This window comes from Xiphophorus couchianus, chromosome 13 (genome assembly GCF_001444195.1).
Source record: "Xiphophorus couchianus chromosome 13, X_couchianus-1.0, whole genome shotgun sequence".
NCBI lineage: Eukaryota > Metazoa > Chordata > Actinopteri > Cyprinodontiformes > Poeciliidae > Xiphophorus > Xiphophorus couchianus.
Window position 1 is genome coordinate 15,379,331 of NC_040240.1, and position 12,078 is coordinate 15,391,408.

General features: G+C 39.3%; 1 protein-coding gene across 9 annotated transcripts in view; it reads left to right on the forward strand.

Moving 5' to 3' along the window:
- Positions 1–11,706, forward strand: part of akap9 (A kinase (PRKA) anchor protein 9) — an 84,649-nt gene extending 72,943 nt beyond the window's left edge. For 7 of the 9 annotated variants that reach the window (XM_028036862.1, XM_028036864.1, XM_028036870.1 and 4 more), the window contains 12 exons: positions 313–505; positions 1,722–1,872; positions 1,947–2,276; positions 3,302–3,774; positions 5,212–5,317; positions 5,492–5,686; positions 8,180–8,389; positions 8,490–8,722; positions 8,802–8,884; positions 8,976–9,120; positions 10,358–10,488; positions 11,168–11,706. In XM_028036862.1, the coding sequence (XP_027892663.1) occupies positions 313–505; positions 1,722–1,872; positions 1,947–2,276; positions 3,302–3,774; positions 5,212–5,317; positions 5,492–5,686; positions 8,180–8,389; positions 8,490–8,722; positions 8,802–8,884; positions 8,976–9,120; positions 10,358–10,488; positions 11,168–11,211 (2,294 nt within the window). In that variant the 3' untranslated portion in view covers positions 11,212–11,706. The remainder of the gene's footprint in view (positions 1–312; positions 506–1,721; positions 1,873–1,946; positions 2,277–3,301; positions 3,775–5,211; positions 5,318–5,491; positions 5,687–8,179; positions 8,390–8,489; positions 8,723–8,801; positions 8,885–8,975; positions 9,121–10,357; positions 10,489–11,167) is intronic. The other 2 variants (XM_028036863.1, XM_028036871.1) reach the window with 1 other exon arrangement.
- The last annotated feature ends 372 nt before the right edge of the window (positions 11,707–12,078 follow it).

Consider the following 12,078-nt stretch of genomic DNA (forward strand, 5'->3'; position numbering starts at 1 on the left):
GTTGGCAGGTGTGAACTGAAGAAGACTGAATGCTAAAACTGAATCAATAAATGCTTTCACAAGGTATCAATTTAAAGGTGTGCTAATTTTGTCTTTTCACATTTTATCCACGTTAAAGGTGGGAAATGTTTCAAAATGAGCTCTTATTGTTGCTTTATGTCACAAAAACCTTGCATTTCAACAAGGGTTAGATCCACTTCACGTTTTAGTTGCTTTAAAAATGTCTATTTAATCACTAAAATATCAGCATTTCTAATTTTTACACCTTAACTTCATCCTATTTGTATAAATAATACTTGTTTTATTGTGTAGGTGGACTGCCTGGTTTGTCTTTAGCTGCTGATGGAAACATGGAGGAGCGGAGAGGAGGAGCAGCTGATGGAGCAGCAGAGGCAGACCGGTTGATCTTAGAGGAAATGAAAGCAGAACTTTCTCAGACTAAACTGGAGCTGGAGACGACGCTGACGGCCCAACAGAAACACCTGAAAGAGCTGGACACACTCAGGTCAGACACCAAGATGAAATCACTTTTTAACGGTACTGTTTAGGTGTATCAGATGATTCGTGTTTATTTTAATGCAGTGTGTTGTTTTTGTAAGAAGAAGAAAAACTAACTTGGATTTGTGTAATATATTTGACTTTGCAAAGACTAGATACATTTTTAGATGATTAGAAATATTAAAAGGGAGGTTGGAGTCATCTTTTATCGGATTAAAAATCATTCTCTGAAGTTGGTTCAGTAACAATCCAGAATTGAAGATTTACAACAATCCAAAGTTCTTAGTTCAATAAATAAACAATATAACTTCACCTTTAAACATGTGAAATCCAAATCATTCTTTAAAACATTAAAATCTGAAATGTTTTCATCTATTTGAGTTGGATGATGCAGAATAATTAACATTTCTGTAAATGCACCAAATGGCTGTTTTTCATGATAAACTTTTGCTGCTGAAAACAAACAAAGGTTCTACACAGCAAGGATAAAATGACTTTCCTGAACAGATTTTGTCAATAGATACAAACGGTGAATAAAAACCACTTTGAGCTACAATTATTATGAAAAGTCTAAGAAATAAATAAAACTAATTGTAGATAAAGAACAACTCAAGATTAAAGTTGAAATAAGTTTTCATGGTGGAGTTACAAATAAAACTGCTAATGTTTTAAGAAAAAAATCTGTGAAACTGTTTTTATTAAGGATTATTAAATGTCTTATGAGATATGAATGCTGTGAGACGTGTTTGTGGAAATAACATGAAGTCCTCCAGGTTTTATTGTTTAAAAAATAAAATTTTGGTCATAAATGAAAAGCTACCCCATGAGTGGTGCTCACCTTACTTCTCAGTTGTAATGGCATACATCCTTTAAATCTTATAACAATTTTAGTAGCACAGAATACATTAAGCCCTTTAGGTGCCACGTTTTAGTTGTTTTCTGTCTAATTTATATTTTATTTACTTTCTGTTGCCTCTGTTTGTTTATTCTTTAGTTATGTACTTTTTATCCATGTACCCGTAGAAATAATTGCTGGGTTTTGTCTTAATTTTGATTCTTGTCATTTATTAGTTTGTGCTTATTCTCCAAAGTACTGTCTCAAGTTTGACTTGTAATATCTGTGCATGGTGCTCATTGTTTTGTAAAAAATCAGAAATAAAAAAAAAAAAGAAGAAATAAATAAAATAAATGAAAAGCTGAAGGGTTTTTTAATGTGTCGACAGGGTGGAGGTGTCTCAGAAAGCTTCAGAGTTGGATGCCCTGAATGAGGAGCTGATGGAGGAGAGGAAGCGGAGCAGAGACCTTCAGTGGGCGGCGGAGAAGGAGCGGTGCCGCTCCGGTCGAGATGAGGAGAGCAAACGAGAGGCACTGGAGGTAAAACATCAGAGCGTCTTCGGCTTGTTTTATTGTAAAACAGCCGTTTTTAGGAAAGTTTTGGTTTCCTCCAGGACCTGCAGCTGGCTCTGGACGAGCAGAAAGCTCTGGCGGACCAACTCACGCAGACGCTGCAGCAGGAGCGGCAGGCGTCGTCGCAGCTTTCCCAGCAGGCCGAGCAGGACGGCCTCGGCTTCCAGAGGCGCCTGCAGGAGCTCCAAGTCCAGCTGGAGACTGAGCGGGCGAAAGCCCAGGAGATGAGCGCCGCGTTGGGGAGAGAGAGGGAGCTGCGGGCCGGCGGGCGATCGGGTGAGGAGGGCGGTGGCCATGATGGGAGGGAAAGTGAAGGAGAAGAAAGTCTGCTGGAAAAACTGCAGAGGGAGCTGGATGACAAACACATACAGGTGAGATTAAATTAATCTGTTAATCGCACGATGAATTGAAATAGTTTCTATTCTGATAATTGATGTTTGTTTAGAGATCTTCATGATAATTTTTTTAAATGGTTTTGGTTATAAGTATTCGTGTCGCAATAAGCAATAAATCAATTAATCGTATTAATAATAATAAGTTTCATTTGCATGATTTTTTTTTCCCTCTTCTCTCTTTCTACCAAAAACTGGATGATTTCAGTCTGATGTTTTGTTTTTTTTGAAGGACAATTTTGTTTTACAGAAAATTAACAGTTAATTTTGTTTGTTGTTTTGTTTATTTTGGATTTTTAACATTTCTTCCAACTCCAGTCTTAAATATTTATTAGAACTTAAAGTTTATTAATCTTTGTGGATGTGTTCTTGCATTATACCATTAATATTATGTTACTTGAAAATTTTCTACAATTGTTTATCGCAATAACTTCCCAGACAATTTATAGGTCAGCAAAATTTGGTATCGTGAGAAACTAGTTTTTTGTTTTTTTTTTTACAATTTTAATACATTACATTGAGATGATTTCTCACTTCTGTTTCAATCACTTTTGTGCTAATATAGCTGATTTATTAAAGGTGATACTGAAGATGGTTAGATGTTTTATTCTTGCATTTCTATCAGTTCAACTTCCTGGATCGTTTCTGGTGTGTGTCAGATTAAAGTGCTGTGCAAGAAAAAGCAGAAACTGTTCTCAGTTCAGCAACATATAGGAGCTTATTTTAAGTCAATAACTCCTTAATGTTTATGAAAAAATACTTTTTTATCAACTTAAAACAAGCTTCTATTTCTTGTTGAAATGTTAGTTTGTTTTATTTCAAGAGCACTACCAACTAGACCAAAAATGGATTCTTTTGATCTAGTTTTTGCAGTGTACGATGGAAAAAATGTTGTAACTTTCTGCAACTTCTTCTCCTTAACATCACTAAACCCCCAGGCTCAAATCCAGGACAGAGCGTAAAGCATAAAGTCTTTTGCTTTTTGTTTTGTGTCTCCTCTCCAGGTCGTCCATCTCCTCAGTCAGGTGGAGGCCCAGCGGCTCGAAGTGGTACGGAAAGAGGAGGAGCTGACACTGGTCAATCAGAAGTCCAGACGAGACCAGGACGGGCTCCAGGAGGCCCGAATCGAACTGGACCGGCTGAAGGTACGAATGTCAGAGGTCAAACAGCAGCTGGAGGAAGAGCAGCAGAAGAGGAAGAGCCTGGAGGAAGAGAAGGAGAGGGTGGAGGAGAATGGAGCTCAGCAGGCCGTCTGGCACAGAGAGCCCACCAACCGGACCAAAGACTGGGTTCTCCAGCAGAAGAGCGGGAACGTCCAGTCAGCGAGCGCCAACGCGTCGCCTCCCATGGAAGGTTCTCCAGCCGACCCCCCCGTCGGGCCGCACCACGGCCCGTGGCGTACGGTCGACAGGATCATCGGGAAGCTCCACCTCGTTTCGTCAAAGATCCGCAGCATGGCCAGCAAGACGGCGGACAGGTAATCAATTCCTTACATTAAACCTGACCCATTATGGTTCCTTGAACAGGTTAAGATTAGTCTGTGGCTAAACAGAAAAATGTTCATTGCATTTTCTACACAAAATCATTCTTAAATAATTAAATGTTAGTCTACTCAGTTCTGCCACCTATTTTGAGCTGTTAAAAGGTATCTTGTCACTTTAAATCTACATAAGCTGCAGCTGGCCACGCCCCCCAACTCAAAGTTAACACTCGCACATGAAAAGACAGACGGCGAAACAGATTCAAAATTATACAACTGCACATCCTAGAAAAGCAAAAGTAGAGACTCCTGTACAAACAACAACGATGCAGCAAGTGGTTTCTGGACACTTGTCTTTTCCAGTAGCCATAGAACAGCGAATGCAGTGGTAAAACCAACTGACCAAATGTGCAGGAGTTCCACTTGGGTTGCTAGGTAACGGACTGGGCTCGGCTGGGATTGCTAAGTAACGGTGCAGTGCTCGTGGAATGTGACTTAACTATCGGGAGTTTTTTTTTTTTAAATGGCTCGTTTTCCAGACACCAAAACGCAGCTAGGTGGGGTTTTTAAGCGCCTGGACTGTTTTTAGAAGCGATAAAAACCCAAATTTAAGTGAGAATACCTTCAAAATGTAAATTTTGAAACATTAAAAGATCCCTGGGCTGCACAGTGGCGCAGTTGGTAGCACTGTTGCCTTGCAGCAAGAAGGTCCTGGGTTCGATTCCCGGCCGGGGTCTTTCTGCATGGAGTTTGCATGTTCTCCCTGTGCGTGCGTGGGTTCTCTCCGGGTACTCCGGCTTCCTCCCATAGTCCAAAAACATGACTGTCAGGTCAATTGGTTTCTCTAAATTCTCCCTAGGTGTGAGTGTGTGTGTGCATGGTTGTTTGTCCTGTATGTCTCTGTGTTGCCCTGCGACAGACTGGCGACCTGTCCAGGGTGTACCCCGCCTCTCGCCCGGAGCGTAGCTGGAGACAGGCACCAGCAACCCTCCCGACCCCATTAGGGACAAGGGTGAACAGAAAATGGATGGATGGAATGGATAAAAGATCCCTTTTAATGTTTCCTGTACAGTAGTGACAATCCTAAACAGTGTAGGATTTTTTTGTTTGTTTTTTTGTGACCATCCTCTCGACTCTGTGGTGGTGAAACTAACCAATATCCTCGTCCAGTTCAGTTCTAATAGCTATTTTCTTGTAACCTTTGTGAAGATAAAGTAAAATCTCCCTTGCTGTCATGGCAACATTCTCATGCCAGTTTGAATACTGGTGGAAAAAAGTGGTTCCTGTCAATGACATATTAACGTTTACTATCAAAAGTTTATAGACACCCTGATCAGATTAAAAGGTGAAAAAAGAAGCATAATAAAAAAATAAATGACTGCTGAATGTGGGATTTGTTCCCCACACTTCAAATTAAAGGTTGGATCTTTGCAGGTCGACTGCAGAGGTTGACGGCGAGGAGCTGTCATGGATTCAGTCCAGTGTTGATGAGGTCATCGGCCTGTTGCAGCAATCCCCAGGGTTGCCCTTCATCCCAGAGGTCAGTTATCTTCATTTCATCTTAAAATGTGGCTTCTGGTTATTGTAACTCCATTAATGAAACATCGGAAGATGGAGCGTATGCGAAGGCGGCCGAGCGGCAGTCAGCTGCGGGTGTTTTCCAAACAGCATCTGTGGATCTATGTTATGACAGCTCATCATCTGTCTCCCTCAGAGTGTTTCCCTGCTGGCAGGAGGCTCGCCCAGCTCCTCCAACAGCCTGACAGAGCGGCTGCTGAGGCAGAACGCAGAGCTGACCGGGTTCGTGAGCCGTCTGACCGAGGAGAAGAACGATCTCAGGAACCACACCCTGCGCTTGGAGGAGGAGCTGCGCCGCTATCGGCAGGCTGGAGCGGGGTCCGCTGGCCATGTAGGTGCATCACAGGATTACCAACAGAAATCCTGCAAAATAAGAGGTTTCTGTGTGTAATTGTTAAAAAATAAAGTGACAGGCCAAGACTAAAGGAGTAATTAGGTGTATATTTGTATATTCCCTCTTTGTTACACCCCTGAAAATAGGGACAAAAGAATCACAAAAGGGATTTTCAGATGATTCTCTCATGCAGCCATTTAATGTAAATCAGACATGAACATGACATTACATCCTGCCTAATGTCAAAAAGTAGAAGAAAGAGCTAATTAATAAAGCAAAAATAATTATAGGAAACGACCACATATGTGTGTTTTCACATATTTCTAGACAGTAAAATGTTAATAGATGAGTTTCTAGCTGCTGCTGTTAGCTTGTACACAACTGACTCACAGAGACGCTGTCTCTTAAAACTAGAACAAAGTTCTTCTAAAATTCACAAAAACAATGACATTGGAGCATATGAGCTAATTAATAAACCAAAATAAGATGTGGTTAAATATCTGCGTTTTCACAAAAAATAATAAACATGTTTACAGCTTCTGTCGTTAGCTTAACGGCCGTTATCTAGTACACAACTGACGTACACAAACCAGAAACGTAGTTTAACTACTCCTAAAACTACAATAAAATGCTTCTAAAATTCACAGAAACAACGAAGAATTACTTATAAGAGCTAACAAAATAAGATGATATGGTTAAATATCTGCGTTTTCACAAATATGACAATTGACACGTTTAGCTTCTGTTGTTAGCTTAGAGGCCATCATATAGTCTAGTACACAACTCCTACACAGAATTAGTATCTCTAAATCATGGGCGTAGGTTTGGGTATGGACGGTCGTGACATGTCACGACCAACATTCAAGGGATATAAAATAGTCCCGACCAATTTTTGCCACATTAATTTAAAAAAAAAAACATATGTATTTTTTAACAAAAACAAAATAAATAAACGAAAATCTACACTGATTAGTTTAATATTTCAATATACTACGCAGTGGTAGCATTCATTTTAAAATTTGTTGTTATGAACTATGACGACCCGCTATTGGCTCAAAGAACGTGGATCTACGTTCTTTGATTAGCTGCACCAGGCGGCGGCCAGCTGGCCACACGCGGAACGGAAGCTTGGTCCATGGTGCTGGCAGTGAACGCGTCTCCTTCTGAGTTTGACATTTATTATGAGTCTCCGAGACCATGTCGCCACCAAAAAAGAAAAGGACGACAGACATTAGAAGTTATTTCGCTACCTTGGCTGTAAGTACAGTGAGGGGACCCATAAGTTAGATATCTATCACGCAACGCATTTGTTGTAAAGTCCGGTGTTTAGTAAGGTCAGCACTGAATGTGAGGTACAATAGGTCTGTTAATTATGTAATATTTTTTCACATAGGGAGGGGGGGAGGGGCTAATTAAGCCAATGTGGTTTCCCCTCCCCCCTCCCCCCTCCCCCCCCTCCCCCCCACTGGTCAAAAATGGTCGGTGTGGTGGTGGGGGGGTCAGTAAGTTGTCAGGTCCCACCAAAACTTAGACCAAACCTTACGCCCTTGCTCTAAATAATCATAAAACTATATTAAAATGCTTCTGAAGTTCACAAAAACTACGAGGGATTGCCTCTAAAACGTCTTAACAATGTACTAACCACAAATATAGGATGTTTTGATCATTATTACATGAAAATAGAGGGGAATGAATCACGAGTGACGCATCTTTGAGAGAGGAGCTCAAAAGCCCCCTAGTGGTGCATGTGGCCATTACCACCTAAAAACCTTCATTGTTTTATCTTCACCTGAATCAAATTCTGTTTAAAAAATTCATATTAAGTATTTTTTGCTGCCCTATTTTTATCCGAAAAATTACCAACAGATTAACTCTATATTTTCTGATGTTAAATCATGCAGAAATTATTTATATTAATTATTTTTATATTTATACAGATGCATATGCAAATTTAATGCAAACGATCAAGCATACATGAAAGGAAAACTATTGTTTATTTCCTTTTTTAAAAAGAAAAGATTTTGTATTTGCATCTTTAATGCATTTCTAATATAAAAAATTTTTACATCTGATTAATCGTTTATTAATCGATAAGTCCATAAATTACAAATGATGATCTTTAGTACAATTCCTCAACATTAAATACTATTTTTAGTCTATTTTTGTCTAGGACAATCTCTCCTGCCAGGAGATATTGATATTTCCATAAGGATTTTAACGTATGTGGTTTAATTAAAAATATTCAGAATGTGGCAATTATTTTTATCTGATTTAAAAAATAAATGTAAGTTGCAGCCCTAGTATAGACAGTAATTTTCTTAAATATAATGATGCAAAACGTTATGCTACATAAACAATTTTCTTGTTACATTTTATATTAAATAAATTGATATTTATTCTAAACCTCTTTTTTTTGTATTTTCCTCTTGTGTAGAGTAACTTGGTGCTGTACTGGATTTATAATAGTTCTCCAACCTTTCTCCTCTGCAGCCCAGCAGGAGAGGCGTGTCAAAGGCAGACTCTGCAGCGATGCTCCTTTCCCAGGAACGGGAAGCTTGGACTCGGGAGAAGCTGCGTCTGGAAAAAGCTTTGCACCTGTCTCAGTCCCAGGTGGCTTGTCTCAGGGGAGAAATTAGGTCCGACACGCTGCGAGAGATAACCGGGCCTGACGCCGACAATTCTGCACTGAAGGTGAGAAAAGTAAGGCTGAGACACAGATTCCACCTGGACGATTAGGTGTTTACCACAGGCAGCCAATCAGCTTGTTTCCGACTCTTCTTCTCCTCTGTCGGTCCTTCAGAGGATGTACGGGAAGTACCTGAGGTCAGAAAGCTTCAGGAAAGCGCTGATCTACCAGAAGAAGTATCTGCTGCTGCTGCTTGGCGGCTTCCAGGAGTGTGAGGAAGCCACTCTGTCGCTCCTGTCCAAGATGGGCGGCCGGCCTTCGCTCTCCAGCCTGGAGTCGTTCAGCCAGCGCCGCCGGGGGTTAAGCCGCTTCCGCTCAGCCGTCAGAGTGTCCATCGCCCTCTCCAGGTAACCCGCTTGCTGTGGAGGCTCACGATTGTGGACTTTTAAAGGAATTGAGTGGTTGACTAAATGCTTTCTTACGTAGAATGCGTTTCCTTGTGAAGCGATGGCACAAGGCGACGGGGATGAGCTCCACGGTTTCCTGCGGCATCAGCAAAAACGGAACAGGTCAGAGAAACAGACCAGTAAAATCATGCTGTTTTGCTTTTCCTGACATCATTTTAGGATAAATGCTTATGGTTTTTAAAATCTTTTTCAGGTTCACATGTGAGAGACTCACCATATCTTCACCCAGGTAGTGTGGACATGTACAGAGACAGAGGAGCAGGAGGAGGAGTGTCCAGCAGCAGAGGAAGGAGTGGGCGGGAATCTCCACGGTCAGGGGTCTCTTCCTCACACCACAGGTAAGATAATACTTAATTTAATCAACTATTGAAATAATCATCAACTAATTTAGTAGCAGATTAAATGTTAACTGGAGCATACAGACAGAAAAAAGACCATCAGAGCAGTAATTAAGCCACAACTTTACAAAAAATACCTACATTTTGCATTTAAAATAACAAAAAACAACGTTGTCTGTATATATACTCACCCTAACCCTGAACTCAAAGCAGTTTTAATTTCACAGGGTTCAAATTTTGTAAACAAAAAATGTAATAAAGTAAAAAATCAAGCTTCTTTTGCTGTCCAATTATTAATCAGTTTATCCAAAATATAAATAAACAGAGCAGCTGTATTGATGTTAAATCAACCAAAAAGGAGTGAATTTTTCACATCTTTATGTTAAAAGTATCTTTTAGCTGCAGATGCATCCCTGGCTAGAAATAGTTAAGCATATGGCATTTAATATTATTGCATTTTAGGAGATAAAATAATTAGATAATTATTTGTTTATTTGCATAATTTAGTGTTTTTCTAATATTCCATAAAAAGGCATAAGTGGTTAAATGAGAAATCTGCAGCTTAATAATTTAATCGTCGGAATAGTTGATAAAATAATCTATTACTACTACAATCATTAGTTTAGCCTTGGCTAGTACAATTCCTCAACATTAAATACAGATTATAATCTATTTTCATTTAGGAGATTTTGGTGTTTTTATATAATTAGTTAACCAGATAAATTAGATGTTGGTTTTGATATCGTCTCTGTATTTTCAGTGTTTTCTGGTTATTCATCATATTTTGATGGTAAAGTGAGTACAGCTGTGATGTGACACATATTTAGCACCGGTAGCTTTGTGAATCAGATGCTGAGCCTGAAATAATCCAAAACTCTGGAGTTTTGTAGCTACTAAAAAAAATTTTTTCTTCCAGGTTTGTTCCATCAGGAAATAAATTCAGAAATAAATTAATTTCTCCTAATCTTCTTATTCAGGCTGGATTTATGGATCTAGTAGTTGTTTTGTCAACAGATACTCCCACATAAACTACAGTTTTCAAATCTTATAAAAAATGTATAATTTCCATTCCGATTCTGAATTATTCCCTTCTTTGTGTGAAGTTTTAAAGCTTAATAAACACTTGTTAAACCCCAAAGTTATCAAATAATTTTAACCCTATAACACATTAACATTCAAATACTAGTTGTTGATGTAATTTGTGTGTTGTTTTTTTTTATATTTTTTGCTTGTGCAGGTTCCACACGACGGGGGACCACGGCGCTCTGACCTGCTCTCACCTGCAGAGCTACGACCCGGACCGCGCGCTAACCGACTACATCTCCAGGCTGGAGGCTCTGCAGAGGAGGCTGGGCAGCGTGACATCAGGTAACCGGCACCAAGCATCGCACTGAACCAGACAAACATCTGAACTCATGTAGAGACAAGTTGGTTCATATGGCAACCCTTTACGTTTCAAATCTTCGCATGGATATTTTTGCTTATTTAAATTGAATGAAGTTCTTTAAATGTCCGGTGAGTAAATATATTTGCAAATGTATCCATAACTGGAACATTCCACATCTAGCAAGTTATTTTTGCAATTTACCATTTATTAACTGTTTCATGAGTAAATCAAAGAAAATTGACGCCTGCAATTTTTGTTAAAGTTTCATAAGTTTTACATTGAAGTAAACTGATTTGGAAAAATTTTCTTTTGCCTGATTTTTTGTTGTTGTTTATTCTATGAATTATTGTCATTTTGGTCATTAAAATACCAAAATTTCCACTTAACTTTATATTTTGGTCCCTCTGATAATGTAATTTTTAAATATTAACTGATAATTTAATCATCTACTCAGTACTTGAGTAGATTTTTTACCAAATACATTTATACTGTTGAGTAATGCCTTGGATAGCTACTTTCTACTTGAGTAAAAATATGTTAGAAGTATTTCTACACTTGAGTACAGCTTCTGGGTACTCTGTACTTAAACTTCTGATCAGGTAAGTTTTGTAACGCTGCATCTTACGCCAGATTGACATGGTTGTCTTTTTACTCCCTCAGGTGCGTCTTCATACGCTCAATTGCACTTTGGCTTGAGAAGATAGACGCTGACCGACTACTTTGGCTTGAAGAAACTCAGTTGCCTTTTCTTGTGCGGAGCGCTCTGCTGTTTTCTATCATCCTGCTGTGAACTATGTCTCTCCACGTGGACCAAAACACATTTTTATATTAGCGTACAACTTGTTGTATCCAGGCTTTGTGTTGCCGGCACTTGAAACACAGCGATGTTTGTAATTTAATCTGCCTCTTTGTTGTGGATGATCTTCAATCATGTATATTTATCTCATGCTAATTTAAAGACATTTCGTGGTTAATTTATATGTTTGTTGTTGCGTGGGTGGAGCGTTGCGTTGAGAATGTTTGGGTTTACTGTTAAGGAGGCTGCTACTGGATGTTCTTCACTACACTGTGTTTTGTTTAGACCGGGCAGACTAAAGGGAGACATTTGTAGAGAACGTATTTTTGTAAAGCGTAGAAGCTTTGAATTTTCGGGGTATTTTGTCAAAAACTGAAAATAAAGAGGACTACATTATTTCAAAGGTGTTTCCGATGTTTTGTTTCAGCTATCAGTTTAAAAAAATGCTGTCCTGAAAACAGTACTTATATCTGTGCTAAAGATATTTTAAAACATTTCTAGAGATAAAGTTCAAGATGCATGTACCGCTCCCAGTCAAAAACAACCAATCAAAGCCAGGAGGAAGGTCTTAGCGCTGTCAATCAATGCTGCTCAATGTGCTAGAAGAAACGGCTTACCATTACAGGAAAACCATTTATCCACCATCATCGGTGGCTATGCTAACTAGCCTTAGCATTTGTGACAGGCTATGTTGTGGTGAACCAGTTGTAGTGAAAGGAGACCAAGGGGAAGGGAGTGAACACAGGAGTGATTGACAGCGCTAAGACCATCCTCT